The sequence below is a fragment of the Ursus americanus genome, chromosome 21 (assembly GCF_024610735.1).
Source record: "Ursus americanus isolate L20-20 chromosome 21, mUrsAme1.1.p, whole genome shotgun sequence".
Classification (NCBI taxonomy): domain Eukaryota; kingdom Metazoa; phylum Chordata; class Mammalia; order Carnivora; family Ursidae; genus Ursus; species Ursus americanus.
Genome location: NC_142147.1, coordinates 45210605 through 45232987, shown reverse-complemented (window position 1 = coordinate 45232987; position 22383 = coordinate 45210605). Strand labels below are relative to the sequence as shown.

The 22383-nt window shown below is 56.4% G+C and overlaps 3 protein-coding genes across 6 annotated transcripts; all 3 read right to left on the bottom strand.

Annotated features, from left to right (window-relative positions):
- Positions 1 to 16: 16 nt before the first annotated feature.
- EGLN2 (egl-9 family hypoxia inducible factor 2) lies at positions 17 to 8917 on the bottom strand. Its single transcript, XM_045783704.2, has 6 exons — positions 8796 to 8917; positions 6697 to 7769; positions 1763 to 1882; positions 1221 to 1357; positions 933 to 1000; positions 17 to 673 (listed from the first exon to the last, which is right to left on the bottom strand). Exons 2-6 carry the CDS (start codon positions 7531 to 7533, stop codon positions 618 to 620), a joined length of 1218 nt encoding a protein of 405 aa, XP_045639660.2. The 5' UTR covers positions 7534 to 7769; positions 8796 to 8917; the 3' UTR covers positions 17 to 617.
- Positions 8918 to 10362: 1445 nt separating this feature from the next.
- Positions 10363 to 18862, bottom strand: RAB4B (RAB4B, member RAS oncogene family). Of its 2 annotated transcripts, none has more exons than XM_087870802.1 (8): positions 18688 to 18862; positions 17445 to 17525; positions 17115 to 17229; positions 15680 to 15742; positions 15437 to 15591; positions 14285 to 14380; positions 14042 to 14174; positions 10363 to 12574 (listed from the first exon to the last, which is right to left on the bottom strand). In XM_087870802.1, exons 1-7 carry the CDS (start codon positions 18701 to 18703, stop codon positions 14059 to 14061), a joined length of 642 nt encoding a protein of 213 aa, XP_087726928.1. In that variant the 5' UTR covers positions 18704 to 18862; the 3' UTR covers positions 10363 to 12574; positions 14042 to 14058. The 2 variants fall into 2 exon arrangements, with proteins under 2 accessions (XP_087726928.1, XP_087726927.1); XM_087870801.1 differs by having other exon boundaries at positions 10363 to 10733; positions 18688 to 18861.
- Positions 18863 to 19631: 769 nt separating this feature from the next.
- On the bottom strand, positions 19632 to 22067 carry MIA (MIA SH3 domain containing). Of its 3 annotated transcripts, XM_045784708.2 has the most exons (5): positions 21935 to 22067; positions 21088 to 21159; positions 20868 to 21001; positions 20279 to 20389; positions 19632 to 19728 (listed from the first exon to the last, which is right to left on the bottom strand). In XM_045784708.2, exons 1-5 carry the CDS (start codon positions 22026 to 22028, stop codon positions 19705 to 19707), a joined length of 435 nt encoding a protein of 144 aa, XP_045640664.1. In that variant the 5' UTR covers positions 22029 to 22067; the 3' UTR covers positions 19632 to 19704. The 3 variants fall into 3 exon arrangements, with proteins under 3 accessions (XP_045640664.1, XP_045640580.1, XP_045640747.1); XM_045784624.2 differs by having other exon boundaries at positions 19632 to 20389; XM_045784791.2 differs by lacking the exon at positions 21935 to 22067 and having other exon boundaries at positions 21088 to 21217.
- Between the last annotated feature and the right edge of the window lie 316 nt (positions 22068 to 22383).

The window sequence follows — 22383 nt, the reverse complement described above, 5'->3', positions numbered from 1 at the left end:
GCAGGAGAAGCAGATGTTTGCAGCTCTGAGGTAAACTTTTACTTCTTTCTTGGCTGACAGGACTCTTCACGCCCATGCTCCTCCCAGCACCTTTTCTCCTGCCCACACAGTGGCAGCCTAGTCCAGAAGGTGCCATGGCCACAGGGCTTGGGGAGTCCCCTCACATTCCAGGCTGGAGGCGTGGGGGCCTTAGGGAAACCGTCCCCCCAACAAACCTTTGCCAGCAAGAGGCCATGACATCCCCAACCCCTCATCCTGCATCCTGGTGGGAGGTGGCAATGCCTCCTTCCAACTCTCCACGTCTGAGAGGAGCACAACCAGACAGGGCAAGCCGCAGGGCCCCAGCTCCAGTGATGTCAGCTCCCGGCAATGGCCCCTGCCCAGATCGCAACCCCAGCCCCCATCACAGGGCAGCAGAGGTCTCTCCTCCTCCTTGGTCCTCAGCGTCAGACGGAGCCCTCCACACCAGGCAGGACAGAGGCAAAGCTGGAAGCAGCAGCGGTGGCAGAAAAGGAGCAGGCACCCAGACTGGTGGGCTGCTGCGCCAGCAGCACGGGGCCAAAGGCTCTGCCGAAGTCAGGGCAAGCTGTCTGTCCATGCAGCTCTGGGGCTGGCCACTAGGTGGGCGTAGTCGGCTGTGACACAGGTACTTGGACACCTTTCTGTCCGGATGCTAGGGGTGAGACAAGAGGAGACAGGGAGTCATCAGGGAAGGGACACAGAAGCCAAGAAAAACATGGGAAGATGGAGGAGAGGACCGCATGCTGGGGCTACCAGGAGAGAGGGCCGTCGAGGGAAGATGGCCAGAGGAGAGAAAAAAGGAGTCGCAAAATTTAGGAAGAGATTGACAAGGTGGATAAGGGGACTTGAGGCCTTGTGAGGTACATGGAATAGGAAGGGTTTGAGAGGGGTGATGTTTGGGAAGCAGGTACCTAGCTGATACTTGTCTTTGGCTGCTGCCCGCTCCTTAGCATCAAAATACCAGACAGTGATGGCGTACCTGGGGATCAGAGCAGCCCCGAAGGGCAGTTAGACATCACTTTTCTTCAATTCCAGCCACCACATCCACAATGACACTGCAGTCCACCCTTCCGAGCCTGGTTCTGTTCCCACCTAGTCCCCTCTAAGCTCTTCACATCCTAGCCCTTCCTGGGGTCTGACACGACTTTGTTGGCACAGTGCAGGACACCTGAGCCCACCCCCGCAAATATCGGTCATACCTGGTGGCATAAGCTGGTTTCACCTCGTGGGGGTTCCGCCGATCAGACCAGAAAATAAGCAACCGATCAAAGAGGGGCTCGATGTTGGCAACCACAGGGCGGCCCTCAGGGAAGATCTGCAGCAGGCCGCCATGCACCTGAGGGCAGGCCAGAGGGTGAGGCAAGAGGCTGGCGGGTCCAGCCTGAAGCCTCTGCCTTGCATCACCCCACCCTCCGGAGCCTGCGCTCTGATATGGCGGCTGCACATATCCCTCCCTCCCACCACTCAGCCTCTTAGAGTGAATGAATGACAGCCCAGAGTCTGCATCACCATGGAGCCAGGCAGAAAGCTACAGAAGACAGGAGATGGGACGGGGGGGGGGGGGGGGGGGACGGACGGACGGACGGACGGGGCGGGGGACGGGACGGGACACAGACGGACAGGACTGCACTGCCCTGCTGTGGGCTGAGAAGAGGAACCGAAGGATGTTAGAAGCTGAGCTGGGAGTGTAAAATGGCGTGGATGCAGCCGCCTCACCCCCACCCTCACCGTCACCCCCTACCTTGACATCCCAGTTCTGATTCAGGTAATAGATACAGGTGATGCAGCGCCCATCGCCGTGGGGATTGTCGACATGCCTCACGTACCCCAGCCCGTTGCCTGGGTAACACGCCACCATGGCCTGGCAGAGACAGATGGAGTGGGCTTAGGGGGCGAGGCAGGGATATTTGGGGAAGCAACCATTACCTCCTCTTTCTCACCCCTCCTGGCCCCTCGTCTCTCCCCGGACTTCTCCAAGGGCTCCAGCCCCCAGACCTCCTTGTCAGCCAAGCCACCAACTGTCAGAAGCCTCAGCCCTTGGGCCCTGATAGCCCACTCCCCATACACACATGCCCAGAGCCTGGTACCCATATGGGGCTCAATGAATAACTAAGAGTTTTGTTTTTTTAAGGATAACCTGACCCTCACCCCCACCCCCACCAGACCTTTCAGAATAAAACCAATTTACATGTTTTCTGGTATGGAGGGATGTGGCCTCACAGCACTGCACCAGGGGTTCTTGACCTTGGCTTCAGCATGGAATCACCTGGGATGCTGATGCCCAGGCCCATCTCAGAGGTTCCAAAATACTTGGTCTAAGGTGGAGCCTGGCATTTGTAAAGGTTCCCCCAAATAATTCTAATGTGCAGCAATGTTGAGAACTGATGTTCTTGACTACAAAGAACCCCCACTAAACAAATGCTGTGTTTCCTACACATATGAACAAGTACCAAAGCCCTGAGTGTGACTAGATCCTGAGCTCCAGCCCCTACTCCAAGGATAGCCTGCTGGGTAGCCCTTGACAGTCCCATCACCTGAATGGGCCTCAACGGCCTCATCCGTTAAACAGGCTAATAAACACCTCCTGTTTACAGACCTGGTGATTCCTGGCCCCCAAAGACCTTGGCTTCTGTCTATACAGCTCTAGCCAAGGGTTCTGATCTCCTCTCCCTGGTGGCTGCTGTCCCCCTTGACCATGTGGAGGTCTCGGCCCCAGCTGCTCCGGGACCTGTTTCACATCAGGGAGCTGACAGAAAAGTGGATGTGGAGCGAGGGAAAGGGCCCATGCGTTCCTTCAGACCTAACTCCCAGGTTCAAGGCCCAGTGCTACCACACCAGCTGTAACATCGGGCAGGAGACTTCACTTCCTGTCTCAGGTTCCTCATCTGTGAAATGGAGCTGATAAACTACTTCACAGGCAGTGTGGGAATTGAAGAAGACAAATGGAGGGCACCAAGCATAATGCCTGCCACGTGATGGAAAGCCGAGGCACAGACTGAAATGACATTAAAAAACAAAGTCCCTGTCCTACTCTTTGCCCAGAGCCACTTGGGAGGGCTGCATAAGGCAAACAGGGGAGTACTGGCATGCAGACCCTCCAGCTCCTTGGACCACGTGTCTTGATACCTTGACCCACACTCATTCCAGGCCAGAGACGGCCACCTGCTGCTCCCCACTAACGCTCAGCTACACCTGTGGGCCAGAGCCCCAAAACACAGCCGGGGATAAACATTCCTGATCAAAAAGATGGGCATCTGCTGCCAAACAGGAGGCCGGCCTAGCACTCCCAGGCCAGCCAGCTTGACTCAATCTTCAGCCTGCTTCCAACACGTTACTCCCCAGTCCCACCCCCACCACGAGCGGTGGGCAGCTCTGCATTAAACCTGTGTGTGTACCCGAAGCACCACAGCACCCGCCCCGGGAACGAGGCCAGGAGGGCTGCAGCCGGGAGAGGCCACCCAGCAGTGGAGAGCCATGCTTCTCTGGCCGCACCGGGGCAAGACCTTGGCCCCCACCCGCCCCCCCCAGGTTCAGGAGAACCTTCTTTGCACTGTTCACTCACTACAAACGGGTCAGTGCCTTGAGCAACCACCTCACTGGGAGAAAAGAACGTGGCTAAGCCCAGGTGGCTGCAATCCGTGAATCACTGATGAAGGACGGGCAACCCCTCCCCAGATAGAATCCAAGCAAAGATTCTGCTGGTTCTGCACAAAGATGGGGTGGGGACAGGGGTCCAGTGCTGCAGCCTCTTTCCCACAATCCATCTCCACACAGCGGCCAGAGACCCTTTCCTCCAGCTCTTCATTGCTCAAATCCCTTCAAGACCCCCACCACACCCCGAGAAAATACAAAACATCAATTTCGTATTTTCACAGCCTCAGCCCCCAAGGTCACCAATCTCAACTACTATTGCCTTCACTCTGCCCCAGCCTCTCAGGCCTCCTGACTGCCCTCTGACCAGTCCAGGCTCATGCACAAGGCCTCTGCCCCTGCCTGGAACACACCTCCCCTGGTCCTCCTTGTTATTCACATCTCAGATCAAAGGGCACCTTGAGTACTCCAGCTGAAGGCATCTAGGCTGATTTTCCATTCCACCCCTCTCAAGGTGAGATCAGTCCAGGTACTTGTTTACCTAGTACTAGTCCAACGGGCAGTCCCGTGGAAGCCCCTGGGGCCAGGCGTGTCTCCCTAGCACCCAAGCAGTAGCTGCTTACGGAAAGCACTCCTCTGGGTCTCAGGGCCTCCGCTGCGTCCTGCCCTGCACATCCTCACACAGGGTCTCCCACTATGCAGGCAGGGACAGCGTCTGTGTTCTGGCGCAGAATGGGAGTCATGCATGAAGGCTAGGCACAGAAACAAGCCCTTTAAACTCCCATCAATCCCCCACATACACACCTTGGTGCGGAGGGGGGCATCCTCTGGCCCCAGAGAAGCACCTACTTCCTGCCCCCACAAAGGAAAGGGACTACAAGCAGAATGACATGGAAGCCCACTCTTCACCCTGCCATCTCAGGGAAGGGGCAGCTAGTATCAGAGCCAGGAGACTAAAGAATTAAAGACTATTGGTGACAATGTGCCAAAAGCCCCAACACCCACACCACACACACACACACACACACACACACACACACACACACACACACACACAGTATGTTTGAATCTGGGGACTGAGCCAATGACAGCAGGCCCCACCTCCAAGCTGCTCTTAAAGGGGCAACCAAGCAAGCCAGGCCCCCCCTGTGGTCCCCTATGGTTGTCCTTGATGCCAATGGGAGTCAACTCTTTCCCACCTGCAGGTCAGCTGAGCAGAGGGACTAGAGACAGCTAGAAGAGAACACAGGAGCTCCATTCAGGAATGACCAACAGGCAGGTTGTTGCTGGCCCCAGCCACACTGGTGATCTGCCCCCACCACCTCTGTGATCACCCACCTCAGCACCCCACACTCTTATTTCAGAGCCTGGGGGGGGGAGTCCAGAGGTGGTCGTTGAAGGTGGGGAAGCCTGGAGTGGGCGTCTCACCAGGGTGGGGGGAGGGGGGGTCTGAGAACTCCCATGATTGGGTTGGCTCCTCCCTCCCTTCTCAGTCTAGCCAGGTTTGTTCTTACCTCCCAGGACAACAGAAATCACCCAGAGCTAAAACAGTCCCAACACCCCGAACCCCCAGTCTTCGCTAGGGCCCTGCCCCCAACCACATCCCAAGGCACCAAAGGGGAAGACATCTGCTCACTCTACTTTGCCCTCCCCTCCTAAAACTGCCAAAGACTAGCTGGGGACTTGACTGATTTTCTTATCCCATGGATGAGCAAACTGAGTCTGAGGAAAGCATGCTGCCCTGGGCCATTCAGTTCTCACGACTCTCCTCAAACTCCCTCCTGCAAGGATGGGTGACCTGGGGTGAAGATGCTGAGCACCTTGTGGCCAGGGAGACTCCCTCTCATCTCTCCTGCCTGCACAGGGGCAAAGCCCAGGGAAGGGCCTCCTCTCGCTCTCCAGCTATCAAGTAATGGGAGGGAGGGGGAAGTAGGACAAGTTTAGCTGGGTAGGGGGGGGATGCTGGCCTTGGCCCGAGGGAGCCTGGGTCCCTGAGCCAGCTCCACCCGGAGACAGAAGCTGCACAGAGGCAGAACCCAAGATGGGATCAGAGGGAAGAGGGAGGAGACATCAGGAGCACAGCCTCATGCCCGCAGGGAAGCAAACAGCCCTGCCATCACCCAGGCATCACTGGTGTGCAGTAGGCACTCCCTACGGGGACTTAGCCAAATGACACTAGCCTTGGACTCAAGGCCAGAGCCCTCCCATCCCTCTATGAGGAGGATTATTGTGTTGGAAGGCCAGAAAAGCCCAAAAGACCACTGTCTTGTGCAGAGCTCCTGACCCTAGGTTCTCGAATGGGCAGCTGGAAGCTGAGGAGGTGCTGATGACTGCCCATAAACTAGACAAATGAGCATTTTTCTTAAAAGAGGGTCTGTGGTTTCAGCAGATTCTTGAAAAAGCCCAGGTTCCAAAAAAAAAAGTGTATTAATAACTACTGTAAAATAAGAAAAAGGTACCAAGAAGGGACACAGAACAGAGAATCAAGGGAACAGATCAGAACCGACAAGAATACAGTGGTGGACAGACAAGAAGGATACAGGACAGGCATTAGGATGGGGAAGCACAGGAAAGATGAAGGACAGGACACACACACCCCCACGCCAGTACACAGGCACCCAGTGCCACCCTCAGGAAGCTGTCCTGCCCACAGATGCCACAGTATGGCACAGGGGAGTACAATGTAGTCCAGCGCCAAGAGCAGTGGGCAGCACCTCCTCCCTCAGCCCGGCACGGGCCTCACCACTGCCACCCTCCCCACTCTGCCTCCTGGTTCTCCTGCCTGGGAGACAGAATGGACAGACCAGAGGACAGACCAAAGACAGGCAACTGAAAGGACAGACAAGACAGAGGTGGATAAAAAAGAGGCAAACAGGGAAAGAGAAAGTGCACAGACCCCCAAAATCCTCACAGTAGGGAGAGCCCAAATCAAACTCCAAGACCAACGCTCACTCCACTGGAGCTGCCTACATCCTTCTGTGACCCCAGAAGCCTATCTCCAAGGGCACCGATACTCAGAGCACCAAGTATCCAACAAGCGGGTGCTGGGGGGGCCCCCTCCATGCAAGGCCCTTACAGCCTTACCTTGGTGCGCCCATTGATGATGTAGCCACCCAGGCGCCCAGCGCAGTGGCGAATCACAGCATCCACGTGGGCCATGAGGACCCCGATGCTTCGGCAGCCCGGCTCATGGCCTTCCACCCAGGCAATCTGGTCCCCACGAATGCTGCGTGGCGGGATAGCCCGCTGGCTCACCAGCTGCCCGTCACGCAGGCGCCCGCTCCGCTTCAGGGCCTCCACCTCGGCCAGCACGCAGCCACCCAGTGCCGCCCCAAGGAAGCTGTCCTTGACACAGATGCCGTAGTACCGCATGCAGGGCACGATATAGTCCAGGGCCAGGCGCTCAGGCGCGGTGGGCAGCACCTCCTCCCTCGGCCCCACGCTGGCCTCGCCATTGCCACTGCTGCAGCCCATGCTGCCCTCCCCTTCAGCCTCTGCCTCCTGGTTCTCCTGCCTGGCCCAGGACCGCTTGCTGGGTGCTGGGGCATCCCCACCATCCTCTGCCCACTTCCGTTTGGGGGCCTCAGGCCGGGCGCCCTGGGCCGCCAGTCGCTGGCACCCCTTGGTGACCAGTGCTGCAGCGCCCTCACTCTGCAGTGGGCGCAGCTCACCACCATCCTGCCCGCAGATGCCCTCCCGCAGGGGGCTGGCTGTCGTGGAGGTGGCTGTGGCCCTGGGGGTCCCACTCCCCGCCGAGGCCTCACCAGGTGCTCCTGGGCGGTGGTAGGAGGGAAGCAGGGGACAGGGCAGGTAACTCTCCACCCCCATCCTGGCCCGACCAGGCTCCAAGGGCTCTGACACAGAACCCGGCAACTGAGGGAGAGCCTGACTCAGGGGCTGCGGCTGGCACGGGCTGTCCATGGCAGCAGCGTCTTCATCCCCCGGGCATGGAGGGCACGGCCCGGGCCCATGGTGCCACCCTCCTCCGCCTCCGCCTCCTCCACTTGATGCAGCTGGGGGCCGGGGCGGCTGAGCCTGGCGTAAGGCAGGGTGAGGCAGGGCAGGCAGCAGAGGCTCTTCTCACACCCTGGGGGTGCTCGCTGGTCCCCAAGTCCTCTGCTGCCCCTAAGGGCTTGGGAAAGGACCCGTCAGGGTGGCTGAAGGGGGAGAAAGAAAAAAAAGAAAGTGAGAAGAGCTAGAGGCACTCCGACCGGGGCAGGGGGTGAGGGGTGGCAGGGGCAGTAAAGAGGAAGACAGATTTGGCTACACGGTCCCCCAAAACGCAAGGCCACGTTGGGGAGAAGACCATGGGAATTGTGGGGGGGGGGCAATCAAGAAGAGAAGAGGCAGTGAGGGAGGCAGTAGGAGGAGTGAGGCTGGGGAGATGACCCGAAGACACAGGGCTGCGGTGGGGGCTGCGGGAGAGCATCCTCGGACAGACACAGCGAACAGAAAGAACAGAGGAGGCCTGAAGTAGAAAAGGAATGCTGGAGCAGTGGGCAGCGGGAGATCTGCCTGGGGACTCCAGAGACACACGGCGGGAACGGGGGAAGGGGGATCCACAAGCAGAGCAAACAGGGGAGCCCAAAGACAAAGAGAATGGGGGGCCCAGAGACGGAAAAACCGACCGGGGAGAAGCTGGGAGGGCGGGCCTGAGACAGCCGGACAGAACGGGGCGGAGGGGTCAACCTAAGCCCAACGGGAGGAAGCCATCCGGCGGCTGACACACACCCAGACGGAAGGGAGGGCCTAAGACAGACAGACAGACGGAAGGCAGCCGCGGGAGGAGGGTCCACGGCGACGAGGGGAAGGGCGGGGGAGGATTCACGCACTCGGGGACAGGACGGGAGAAGGCGGCCCCTCCCAAGACCCTTCGGTGTGGGCCTCCCGGCTCGGGGCTCTGTAGGCGACAGAGGCCGGGCCTAGGGACGGCTCGGACCCCGCGCCCCCCACCTCGGCTGGCGCGCGCTCCCCGCCCCCCACCCCAACCCCCCAACGGCCGGCACTCAACGTGCTCGACGCGTTCCCTCCCCCACACCCTACCCCCACCCTTCCTTCCCCGGGGTCGCCGCGCTCCGCCACGCCGGGCAGGCGCGCGCCCCCACAACCCGCCGGCTCGCGCCAGTGCCCGGGCTCGAGCGCCTTCTTCGCCCCGTTCCCTTCCCTCCCCGAGCTCTCCTCACCGAGCTTTTTCCTCCGGCCTCGGCGCCGTCGTTTGTGCCAGCCGCCCAGCGCCGCACAGCGCGCCATACCCCGCCCCCACCTCCCGCGACGCTCCGCCCCCGCCTCGCCCGGTGGGCACGTGACCGCGCCCGCGGAGGAGACGGTGCGTGCGCAGGCGCGAGCTGCGCGGGGCGGTGCAAGGAAGTTCAGAACACACCCCCTCGAGATTGGGGAAATGGGTCGGTCGCCAACGTGAGGCTCATTTGCATACTGTACTCCGCCCCTTATGGGCGAGAGGAGGAAGACTGTTAGAAAGGGCTGGATCCGGGAGGGGTGGGGGGAGTTCAGCAGTTAGGCCAGCGACGTGTGAGGGGCATGCAAACAATTAGCATAGGCCGGCCCACCCTCTCAGAGTCCCTAGCCCCGGAGAGTGACGCGTACCCGGGCCGGACAGCGGCATGCAAATGATGTTATTTACATGGACAGCCCCGCGTTCTCGAAGCCCAAGAACAGGACAGTGAGAGAGAAATGTCTGCGCAGTTAGTTGAGAAATGTATGTAAATGCGCAAATTAGTAAGTAATTTACCTAAGTACTTTCTGTGACGGAGGGAAAAAAGTGCGGAACGTCCCTCAGAGAGGAAGACAGACTGGAAGGGATGCCACAGTATGACCCGCTCCACCCTGCCCTTTCGGGACAATTGTGGTACTCTGAATAAAGCGACCTAGTAAAGCTACTCAGAGTACGCAGAGAAGACATTTATCTAACAGCCTCGGGTCTAAGAACATTTTTGGGTGACCCAGCCTGGAAGGACTATGCAGATGCGGTCATTTAAATGCCTCGCTCCTCCACCGTCGCCAGGGCGTGAGTGGGGGCGCTCAGAGGCTCAGGCCTACCCTGTGGATGGGCTAGTGCTGACTTGGGGATGGCAGAGAAGTTGGGGGTGGCATGAGGGGGCTGCACCTGTCCCTGGCAGAGTACCTGTATTGTCAGTTCACCAGGACACAAAGAGATAGACACCGGTTGCAAGTATGCACAAGTCAGTTGCACAAAGGCCTACAAAGTTCTCGGGGGCATACTCAGGGTTTATGGTCACACGCAGCTGTATCAAGGGTGCCAAATTCACACAAGACAAACACAGACCTCAGGGGCATAAATGCACAGTCACACATGCAACAGTCAGACGCTGCCTGGGGTCTCCAAGCATCAAAGATGCATGGAGATCACCTATAGGCCCGAATTTTCATTCCCTGGCCTTGGTCCCAAACACCACCAGCCTCATGGATGCAATCGCCAAGGACACAAAGTAGTCACAAGCAACAGTGTCACACTAACAATCAGCACATATTCACACACACATCACAAACACAGGCCATCAGTGCTACACAGGTGGGCCTCCAGCATGCCTTGTCACAACACTGGCAGTTACAGACTCCCTCCACAACACCACCTGAGTCATGGTGTCCCCTCCACACCATATCCAATCCAGAAACATGACCCCCACACACCATGACACATGGTTCTTCCATCAGGGACCTCTTCTGTCTCCCCTCCCTCCCCATCACCCCAAAATAAGAGAGGCCAAGACACAGGTGTAAACAATGCTTTATGGGGGTGGAGTGGGGACGGGAAGGCCTCCGGGCAATAAATAACACGTACTCGCAATGGCAGGGAGCTGGGGCCAAATGCCCTGGTCTCAGGCTTTGGGAACTCTTCGAGTATGGTTAGGGGTTCCGGGGGGACAGGGGTTAGCCAAGACAGAGGAAGCAGCAGCAGGTACGGATTCCCCCTTCCCCCATGGCTCAGTCTTGCCCCTCAGCCAGGCCCCACTAGGCCAGGGAAGGGGGATAGGTGGCGGGGCAGCTTCTCTGGGGCCAGGACAGGTGAGGGGCTCGGCCTCCCAGGGCCTGGGTCTGGGCCCTGGCCAGAAGGGCAGGGCTGGTCCTGGAGAACGGGTGAGCTGAAAGAAAAGTGTGTGGTGAACTAAAGGGACCCTGGGTCAGCCTGGCTGGTGTCTCTGTCTCATTTCTGGGTATCTTCCTGCCCTCCTATCTGTGTTTGTCTGTCCATAGCTTCCTCTTTCTTCCAGAGTTTCTACACTGTCTGGTTCTCTATTTCTTGTCTGCAGGTAATTTGGGGCTGTCTCTCTGAGGGTACTTGCATATCTCCCTGTTTGTCTCAGAGGGCTGACCCCTTAAGTCTGCAGAGGGGTATCTCAGTATCTAAATTTCACGTCCCCACCTTGGTATCTCTGTGTCCCTCTTGTTCCTGGATCACCCTAGCTCATTCCAGTGTTTTCCAAACTGAGGAGACACCTTCAGTTAGTGGTTGTTGCTTCAGCTACAGATAGCATTACCTGGGAGCTTCTAGAAATCTGGAAATCACTTCAGAATCTCTGGGGGTGAGGCCCAGGCATCAGACTCTTTTAAAGCTCTCTAGGTGATTTCAATGGGTAGCACTGCATTAGTGGGTTGGGAAATCAGTGTGGTGGGCCTTGGCCAATTTTTCAATGAAACAGAATAAAATAGAATAGAAAATATCAGAGGGATGGGGCGCCTGGGTGGCGCAGCGGTTAAGCGTCTGCCTTCGGCTCAGGGCGTGATCCCGGCGTTGTGGGATCGAGCCCCACATCAGGCTCCTCCACTATGAGCCTGCTTCTTCCTCTCCCACTCCCCCTGCTTGTGTTCCCTCTCTCGCTGGCTGTCTCTCTCTCTGTCAAATAAATAAATAAAATCTTTAAAAAAAAAAAAAAAAGAAAAGAAAATATCAGAGGGGTATTGGTCATGTCATAAGAGTATCGGTCCATACCGACAGCAAGCAGATTGGTGTGTGTCAGAGGCTGGGGATGGGGGGTGGGAATGGGGAGTGATTGCTTAATGAATATGGGGTTTCCTTAGGGCAATGAAAATGTTTTGGAACATTTTCATGGCTAATGTATGCCATGTGAATTTCACCTAGATAAATAACAAAAAACAAAGAATATTGGTGCTATAAAAATGTTTCAGCTTTATGTGTGTGTAACTGCATCAGACTGAGATGCGTAAAATGTATTTTCTCCTACAGATTGCAGTCAACAAGGTTTGAAAAAGCACTGTCTCATTACCTTTGATTCACTGAAGGCAAACTCTGAAACGGACACTATCCTAAGCCCTCAGGTGAATACACACCCATCCATTTCTACGCAGCCCAGACTCTTTAAAATGGATAGTAAAAAGAAAAATAATAACCAGCCCTCATTTCTTCACTAAGCGTCAGCCCCTCTGCTAAGGACTTTACATGAATTAATGTAATTAATCTTCTCGACACCCAGAGGAGGTAGGTACTATTATTAGCCCCAATTTTACAGGTAAGGAAACCAAGAACCCAGAGTGATTAAGTAATTTGCCCAGAGTCACGCAAGTAGGAAGTGACAAGTCAGAGTTCAAACCCAGGCAGCCCAGCTCTGGAATCTCTGACCTGTCACCTCCTTCCCTTCCAGATGGGGAAGACAAACACAATAATGTTCAAGTGTTCAGAGCTGAATGCTTTAAAAAGTAGGGGGCAGCTGTGAGACCAGCCGGCTAGAGGTAGTGACCCCAACTGGGAAGCTGATAAAGGTATCCTGCAGGAAGAATCATTCTAGCAAAGACCAGATGATGAGGGGCAGTTGGCGGAAGAAAGGAGGCTGGAGGACAGGCACGCCGAGCCGAGGCACAGCAGATGCGGAGGCATGGAAGGAAAGAGGGCTGCCTGAAACACTCACCCTTGGCTCCTCTCTCTCAAATGCCATATCCATTCATCAGGAAATCATGTTGGCTCTGCCTTCAAAGTATATCCAAGGTCTGAGCTCTTTTCCCCACAGCCGCCCTGGAGCCGCCAATGGTTGGAAGCCAGGGCGGGGCGGGGGGAGGGGGGGACGTGAAGCACAGGGGGAACTGGCAAGACATACACACTCTCGAAAAGATGGGGATGGGACCTCATCCTGTAGGACCTTGCAAGCCCAGCAAGGAGTATGGAAGCAAGGCTTCCTGAAGGAGGGGAAGGAGGGAAGAGAGGGAAGGAACAGTGTTCCTGGCAGAGGGAAGAGCATGAATAAAGACCCAGAGAAACGGGAAGAACTTCAGGGTGGCTGCAGCGGCCTGAGCGGTGGGGAGAGGTGTGAGTTGAGGCAGGTGAGGCTGGCAGGGGTAAACACCAGGCTAGGAGCTTCGGCTCTGTGCCATGGACCCTGGGAGCCATGGGTGGTTTTAAACGGGGGAGGGACAGGATCAGATTTGTGCTTTAGAAAGACCCAGTGGCTACATCAAGAGGGGGCGAGACTGGAGACAGAGACCAGGGAGGATACAAACCTAGCCACGTCTCAGTCCCTCCTCTGCCCGTCCCCCCCGCCATCTGTCTACCATTGTCTCTCAGTCTGACTCTGCGGTAGTCTCTCACTGGTCTCTCAGCAACCACTCCTGCCCACCGCCCCCCTCCTCTATATGTGGCCAGAGGGATCCTAGGAATACCTGAATCAGGTCCTGTCCCTTCTCTGCTCAGAGCCCTCCCATGGCTCCCATCCGACTAGAGATATAACCCAGAACCTCCTCATGGACAGCAAGGCCCTGTCTGCTTTCCCCCACCTCTGACTTCTCTCCTGCTCACCTCCCCTGCCCCCCAACACACACACATACTCCACTCCAGCCACACCGGCCTCCATGGACTTACTCAACCAGGCCAGGCATGCCCCTACCTCAGGGCCTTTGTACTGGCTGTTCTCTCTGCCTAGAATACTCATCCCCCAGGGACCCATATGTCCCCCTCATTCCCCTCCTTAAGGTCTTTACCCAAATGTCACCTTTTCAGTGAGGGTTTCCCTCATCACTGAAAATCTCCACTCCTCCCCCCTCCACACTTTCCCTTTATTTTTCTTTATAGCTCTTATCTTCCTAACTACTATATCATTTTCTCATGTGTCTTGTTTATTGCCAGTCTCCTCCCAAGAGCATGTTGGCTCCACGAGGGCAGGGACTGTTTGTTTGGCCCACTGCTTGCACAGGACCTGGCACACAGCAGGCATTCGATAAATATTTGCTGAATTATGAATGGGTGGGTCAGAGATCCAGGGCAGAGAGCTGGTGGCAAGATGGATAGGCCATCCCCGAGGCCAGGACGCTGGCTCCTTTCACTCGACTGTATTTGCATCTTTCTCACTCTTTCTCTCATTGCCCCTCCTTTTCTGTGTCTCTGCTCCATATTCCCCCCTTGCCGGAACCCCACCCCTGTCGTTCCTGGGCCCCAGGCTCCCACCTGGCTCAGCACACGTCTCAGCAGCCACAGGGCTGAGGGGCCACGGCCTGGGCGCTCCGAGGCTGCCTCAGTTGGCGGAGTGAAGCATCCCCGTACTGAATGCCTGAGCCCATCCTCTCGGGGTCGAGCTCGCCTGGGGGGGTGCAGGGGAGAGGTCAGGACTGGTCGCCTGGAGACCCCTGGGCCCTGCCTTCCTCTCCCACTCCCACTCCCACTCCCACTCTGGGCAGTCAGGGGCCTCACCTGAGTCGATTTTGTTCAGGATGGTGCGGGCACACTTCAGGAAAGCCTCTTCCACGTTCTCACCTGTGAGGGCACTAGTCTCCAGGAACATCAGCTCTGGGGGACAGGGCCTTGGTCAGTCCCCACCCTCCCCTTGACAATGATCTGCCACCTCTCATTCTGCTCCTCAAGCTTCCACCTCTGCCCTCACTCCAGGCCCTTGCCCTGGGCCCCCCTCCCCAGGTGGTTCCTGCCTGCACACCTCCTCCTCCAAAAAGTCCTCTCTGACCTCCCAGCATGCATCAGGTGCCCTCTCAGCCCCCTGGGCTCCCAAAGCCCCCTGTGCCTCCCCTCTCCCGGCCCTGACCTCTCTGGCCTGTCACTGTCTGGAAAGGGTCCTGTCTCCCTTCCCTACCCACTGGACTGTGAGCCCGTGAGAGCTGGGCCCAGGGTGTCTTTAACGCTATGTCCCCAGCACCATCTAGGACAGGCCCAGGCCCACCACAGTTTGCCCTTTAGCCATGTGACAAGGCCTCACAGAACGTAAGAGCCAGGACTCAAGCCCACATCTTTCAGGATGGCAAAACATCCTCAAACCTGGAGGTTACCAACTGGAGGGACGACAGACCCTGAGCTATAAGGTGTTTGGCCAACACAGAAGTTCTCAAATGAGTTTATAGTCGCACACCTTTTGATGTGGCTGTCGGTCTGGTCCACACCCCTAATGCTAGTGGCTGCTAACTTGGGGTCTACCCTGTCCTATTTCCCTTATTCACAAAACAGACCTGTCCCCTCGAGCCATCAGAGTTTGCGACCTCCATGTTACACCAACACCCTGCACTGGTTGAAGGCTTCTTAGCAGCCAACATTAACCAAGCGCCCGCTCCCGAGTCCAGGGAGTGCTGGGGGCTCTCTTGGGACCGACCCCCTTAACCATCATGTACTACGTGAGGCAGAAACACTGTGATTCCCACTTCCCAGATGAGGAAATAGGACCAGAGTGGTCACACAGCTCACATGTGGCAACACTCGCATTTGAACCCAGACCTCTCAATCTCCACATTCCCCTGCTAGGCACAGCTACAGAGAGCCCGGAGGCCCATGGGCCCCAGTGGATGGCCCCTGCTTTTCTGCTGAGCCCCCTTCCCCACTGGCCCACCATAGGGTCCTCACCATTCTCCTGGGCAAAGCGGGAGGCCTCTAGGAAAGTGACCTCGCGCTCGGGGTCCAGGTCTTTCTTGTTGCCACAGAGGATAACCACGATGTTGGGGCTGGCCAGCGTGCGGGCGTCGGTCAGCCAGGCAGCCAGCGAGTTGTACGTCTCCCGGCTATAGAGAAGGGAGAGAGGAAAGAGGGAGGCAGGCACAGGATAGGGGCCCCACCCACGCCCTGCCCCACTCTCCCCGAATCACCCACCTGGTGATGTCATACACCAGCAGGGCTCCAGCCGCCCCTCGGTAGTAACTCCGTGTCACCGACCTGTGAGGCCAGGGGGACCCAGTCACCCCCGAGGCTGGGGTCTGCCCTGAGATTGCCCCCCTCTGCGGAGAGAGACTGGTGGTTCGGAGGCCCCCCCCTTTACTGCTGGCCCATCCCCCAAAAGCTGGCGGTGGTCTGGTGTCACAATTTCCTTCTCTGCTGGTCTCTCTGCCTCCCTCAATCTCTGTCTCCCTTAGCTGTCTGTCCGCCTGCCTCTGTCGGAGTCTCTCCCTGTCTTTGACTCTCCCTGCGTCCCTGTCTTTATCTCTTCATTGGCCTGTGTCTTTCTGCCTGTCACTCTGATGTGTCTCTCATTCCCTAGGTCTATCTCTGTCGCTCTGCCTGTGGTTCTCTCATCCTCACTCTTGATTTCTCGTGCATTCACTCATTCCTCATTTCCTGCCACCTCCCCTTCGCCCAGTCCTGGCCAGGCACTCTGCAACTACCTCTGCTCGTCCCTCTCCTGCCATGTCCCAGGGACGCCCTGTTCCCAGGGTGGCAGACTGCGCATCTCGATGTCACCTGTCTGGGTCCCCCTTGAACTCAGGCAGTCATTTCACAAGCATTCACTGAGCACGTACTGCAAACCCAGCACCAGCCGCATACCCTTCGCCCTGTCTCTCTCTCACACAGCGAATCAATGCACCAATATTAACTCAGCAGCTACTATGCCCTGGCCTGGGGCCCACACCTCTCCACGGACTCGATTCCCTCATGTCCCTCCTCTCTCTGTCTCTGTTTCTCACGCTCAGGGTTTCCATGCATCCACCACCTTGTCTACAGCCATTTCCTGAAGGTTCTTTCCAATCTGCCACACACACCCATTTCTCCATCTGTCTGGCTCTGCCTGTCCCACCCTCCCGGTTTCTGGCTCTGACCTGTTTCTCTTTGTGTTTATCACCCTTCCCTTGCTCTTCTCAGTGTCAGTCTTTCTCTGTCCCGTTCAGAGTGTACCTGTTTTCCAGTTTCCCTCTCTTTCAATCTCTCCCTTTCCACGTCTATCCCTTGCCCCCACCCCAAGCGCCTCTCCCTGGGCACAAGTCTCCATCTTTCCAGCCATCTATTGGATGGCCTATATAGGGTCGATCTATTGCAGTCTCTCTAGGGTCTGTGAGTCCCTTCATTATACTCCTTTCTCAACCTCATTTTCCCTTGCTATCCCTGCTCTCTTTCCAGGATCCCTGCTCTCTCTGGCTGAAGGTACCTGTACCCAGTCTCCGTCTCTCTCCCTTGGCCCTGCCTGCCCTCTCAATGTCTCTGTGCTCCTGTTGGATCTCCAAGTGACTGCACACACCTCTCTCTCCTCATCTCCCTCTCCCATTTTCTCTCCTCTCTCCTCTGCCCCCCTCCCTTGGGAGCCCGGCCCACCTACCGAAACCGCTCCTGGCCGGCTGTGTCCCAAATCTGGAGTTTCACAGTCTTCCCACCCACGTTGACCACCCGAGATCCAAACTCCACGCCGATTGTGTGGTTGGAGTCCTGTTTGACTGGGAGTGGGAGGAGAGAAGAGGCAGTGCAGGGGCTCAGAAGATTCCCTGATCCCAGGCCTCCTCAGTCTGTACAAAACCATTCTCGTTGCTGGGGTGACTGAGGCTCAGGGAGGATCTAGCAAACACGAGGGCCAGGCAGCCAGCCCTGCCCCTGCCCCCACCATGCCCACACCCACAGTTCAGTGCCCCCGGGACCACTCCCAGAAACTCACACTTATTCTCAATGAATTGATGAAGGAGACATGATTTGCCAGTTCCTGCACTGCCAATCACCAGGAATTTGAAGAGGAAGTCTGAGCAGATGGAGCCAAGATCAGGGAAACCCGTACGGAGAGAATGATAGAGGGCAAAAGATGGAAACCAAGAGACCGTCACAGTTACAAGGGGACAAACAGACACAGGCAGAAACAGAGCAACAATAACAACAGCAACAGACAATTCTTATACAGTGCTTACCATGTAACGCACAGTTCTAAAGTTCTTTACTACAGCAAGCTCACTTATTCCTCAGAAAAACTCTATGAGGGAGGTATACTAACAAGTATCCCTGTCTTCCAGATAAGGAAAATGAGGCCAGAAAGGTTAACTGGCTTGCCCAGGATCCCACAGCTGGGCAGGGCTGGGATTCGAACCCAGGTCAACCGGCTCCAATGTTCAAAAGCTTAGCTATTACCTTGTTGAAGCCTCTTGAGAAGCCACATTATCGAGGACCACAGGCTTGCCCTTGCCCCTCACGACTTCACCTCCTACCACCCTGGCCTTCAGTCTATTCCCTGAAAATGGCAAGCTGGTTCCCGCCTCAGGATCTTTGCACTTGTTCCTTCGGCTTTTCCCTACTTGTTGAAGGAATGTGGCTCCTTCTTACTCTTAAACTAGTGCTGTTTCTGCCGCACCCTGTCCTTCCACCTCCTCTTCATCCATTCATCCAGATTTTCCAATTCTGGGTCCCTCCATCCCTCCCTTTACCCAAGGCACTGCCCCTAGTCTCAAGTTTAAGCACCACCCCTTGCCACTAGTCCCTCCCACCACCTAATTCAAGGACAACTCATCCCCAACCACACTGCGGACCTCTCAAGCCACAGCAGTCTCAGGGTCCACAGCATCCCCTTGGGGTTCTCGCAGCCCACCATCCTCAAGCCCTGCCATTCACACAGTCAGCCTCACCCCATCCACTCAGGCTCCGCCCACCCTTTCCCTCACGGCCTGCGCAGGTCCATCAAGACGGGCTCCCTCAAATCCCGCCCCAGATCTCTTTAACCTACACACCAGACCCTCAGGCTCCGCCCAAATCGATGGAGCTCTGCCTCGGACCCACTAAACCCCGCCCAGCATCCACTAGGCCCTGCCCCATGCCAGACCCCGCCCCCTGATGCATAAGGCCCCGCCCCATTCCCCAAAGGCCGCATCCTCCCCGGGCTCAGACCCCAGACCCCGAATTCGGCCCACCACCCTCACCGTAGGTCTCGGCCATGACTCGGTCGCGGCCGCTTGGGGCCGCAATATGGCGCCGCGGCCGCGCCTGCTCCTCGGCTGGCAGCCGCTCCGCTCCGGCTGCAGCCCCGGCTCCTTCCTACTCCCGGGGCCGGCGCCGCCACTTCCGCCTCCACCCCCCTACGGCGCGACCCGCTAGGGCTGCGGGATACCAGGCCACGCTTCCCAAAGGCAGGGATTGGCGAGCTCGGCGGCCAGGAGGCGGGACAAAAGGCGCGGATTGGCGGCGTGAGAGGGGACGGGCCAAAGGGGGAGGGACCAAGGCGAGCGATTGGCGGAGCAAGTGGGAAGGGACCGTACAGAAATGCTTAGCCGAGCTGAGAAACGGATTTGGTCAGGAGAACGGATGCAGAGTTGAGACTCCGGATTGGGTAGGAGCGGACCTGGGGGCGGGGACATGACTGCAAAGAAGGGGGCAAGGACAGAATTGACAGACCCTGAAGAGGAGCAGATATTGAGCTGGCGAGCCCTCTTTCTGACCTCAAAGGCAAGAAAGAGGAAAACTCGGGCGGGGGGAGGATACGTGCAGACTAACTTCCCACCTCCCTTTGCAGATGATCTTCCACGAAAACCTCTATTCTGTGATTTATGTCTTCCTCATGGTCCGATTGACTCATTCCCAATAATTCAACTCCCTCCAATTGGTCTAGAAAGGTCACAACCCACACCCGGGCTGTTCAGGTTATTCCGCCTTCTCATTCGCTGTGTCTAGTATCTACGCTTAGGAGCCCACCTCCGGTACCCAGCATGGAGCGAAGAGCTTTTAATCGGTGGAACTCTGCCTAGCAACCACTGACGTTACCACAGTCAGGGGTCTGACTGGCTAAATTCAGGAACCTGGGGAAGCATTTCCTTTGTTACACCTCCTCCCCGCACCCCCCCCCCCATAAAGACCACAGAGACCGGCAAATTTTGCACTTGGCTGATATATTTGCATAAAGCCGGGAAGAAAAAAACAGCAGGGACAGTGGTAGGCTGAGCTCACTGGCAGAAGAAATCCCATTTCTGAAAAAGAGAAAGGGAAAACAGTGGGGAGAAAACCAGCGGTCACACCACAAAGGATCTAGTGGTTTTAGCAAAGGCTGTAGCGGCAGGGGCCAGGTTTGGCCAAACACGTGCTATGCAAATTAGCCCAGAGCCCCTTAATCTTTGCACCTCTCAATCTGACAGGCACTTAAAAATCACTCCCCATTTTACAGATAAGAAAACTGAGGCAGAGGGGCGCCTGGGTAGCGCAGTCGTTAAAGCGTCTGCCTTCGGCTCAGGGCGTGATCCTGGCGTACCGGGATCGAGTCCCACATCAGGCTCCTCCACTAGGAGCCTGCTTCTTCCTCTCCCACTCCCCCTGCTGTGTTCCCTCTCTCACTGGCTGTCTCTCTGTCACATAAATAAATAAAATCTTTAAAAAAAAAAAAAAGAAAAGAAAACTCAGGCAGGAAATTTGTCCCAGCGCACAGAGCTACGCTGCCAGGGAGCCAAAGGCAGAAGCATTTCTGCCATCATCACAACCCCAGGGCCCTCCCTCTCGATCCCTGTCAGCCCCCAAGACACTCACATCTGTCTTCACATCGATTTTGCCAGGTTTCAGAGTCTGGTCCTCACGTACAACACTACTGGGGAAGTAGCCCAGGCGAGCAGCTAAATCTCCATAGTAATCTCCCTGAACCTGGAGAGGAAGAATTCAATGCCAGGGTCTGGGAAGACAGCAAACTCGTTCCTGCTGAAGACCATAGCACTTTTCTTCCTGATCTCCAGATGGCTGGCTCCATCCTTGTCACTCAGATCTCAGCTTACAGTCACTGCGTGCAGGCCTTCCCTGACCACCTGAAGTAGCCCCTGAGTCAGTGTGTATTAATTCTTGGAGGAGCACATATTTGCTGATATCTTTTGATGACTTGTCTCCTTCCATTAGAATAAAAGGGATCATTCGCTGTTGTATCTTCGGGGTCTGGAACAGAGCCTGGCACTACAGTGGGTGCCCCATAATTGCTCAACAAGGTAAAAACCAAGTAGATCACAATACCCCCTCCCTCCTGCCAAACTATTTCAGTCCATCCCCTCAAATCTTCCCTTTGGGAGGAAAATTAGGGTATACTCCCACCCCAGCCCCACATCCTTTCCTCTTCTGTTCTCCCAAGACTCACGCTGCCTCCCCAGAAGAGCCGCCCTCGGCCCTTCAGCTTGGAGAAGACGTACACAACTTGGCCCCTGTGTATGGTCAGGAAACGGCAGTCGGGGGCCATGTAGTCCTGAAGGGCCACGGCCATGGAGATGGGGTCTGGGGAAGGAATAGAAGGGAATGACAGCACCCTCTACACGGGCTGGCAGCCCAAGCCCCCAGGCTCCCCAACCCCCAGCTCTTACAGCTGCATTCCTCATCAGCACACAGCTTGCGGTCAGCCAGCTTGGGCATGGCGCGGCCCCCGACACTAGGCCCTGGGAAGGCAGACAGCAAAACGATGACACCGAGGAACACTGGCAAGCCAGCCATCATGGACTTCGAGCAGGAGAGTGACCGAGGGGGAAATGGGTCTCCAGTTTCCTTCTGCCCTCCCTCTCTCCAGCAACACAAGGAAACCTGTGTTCTCGGTCCAGTCTCCACCCTTAACCAGTTCCAAATTTCTCCCACGACACCTAGAGGTTGCTACCCAGCCAGAACCACTTCAAGGCCAGGGTGAGGGCTGCCTGCCCAAGGAAATGCCCAGATGGGCCCAAGCAGTCCAGGCCACTCCAAGTGAGAGCCACCCCCCTCCCCCTCCACAATCAGAGGCCAGACAGGCAGGCTGAGATATTCAATTCCATCTTCTCTTGAGGCTGCTTGGGTACCTGGGCCCCTCTGCTGCCCCCTCCAAGAACAGAAAACAGGGAGCTAGTACAGAAACTACCTTGGAATTTCCTGTGCTCAGGACAGAACAAGGCAGCCTTTTGATCGCCAGGAACAGCCCCCACTCTCAAGGACCAAGTATTATATGCTGGGTCTTAAGGCTAGCAATGCCCTACCATAATCACTATTTATCTTCATAAGCCACTTCCTGACTGGGTGACCTGGGCTAAGCGATTTCTCTTCTGAGAGCCTCGCCTTACTCCTCTGTAAAATAGGGACCAGGAAAGCTAACCGTTACTTAAAGACCACTCTGCACATAATTTTTATCTTATTAACTCAAATGGACACTCAACATCACCTTAAGAGGGCTGTTATAACCCCACTCACCATGGAAATGGCAGGGGAGAGCCTTCAGAAACTTGCCGAAGGTTAGAGCCAGGAAGCCGAGGGGCCAGATTTGGCTCAGGCCCACACCCATCATTCTCTGAGTATGGAGTTGTCCATTGTCGCCAAAGGTCAGGAGAAAACAGAGGCGGAATTTGAACTCAAGTCTCAACCTCTAAAAACTGCGTCTCCAATAGATCCCCGTGCCAAGGTCACTCTCCTGGGTGGCCATCTCCCGTCCTCGGGCATTCTCACCTTTGGCCTCAAGTTCAAACTTTTGTGAGGGGGAAATGGATTGGGTGTGCATGGACTTGGGGGTGCGGAAGAATTCATCAGCGGCAAGCCTGGACCTCAGCCAACTCCATGCACCCAATACACAGCACCGCCACCATGGATGGGAGAAGGAGCTCTGCTCAGAAGTCACGTCCAATGATAGCCTTTCCTTGATCACC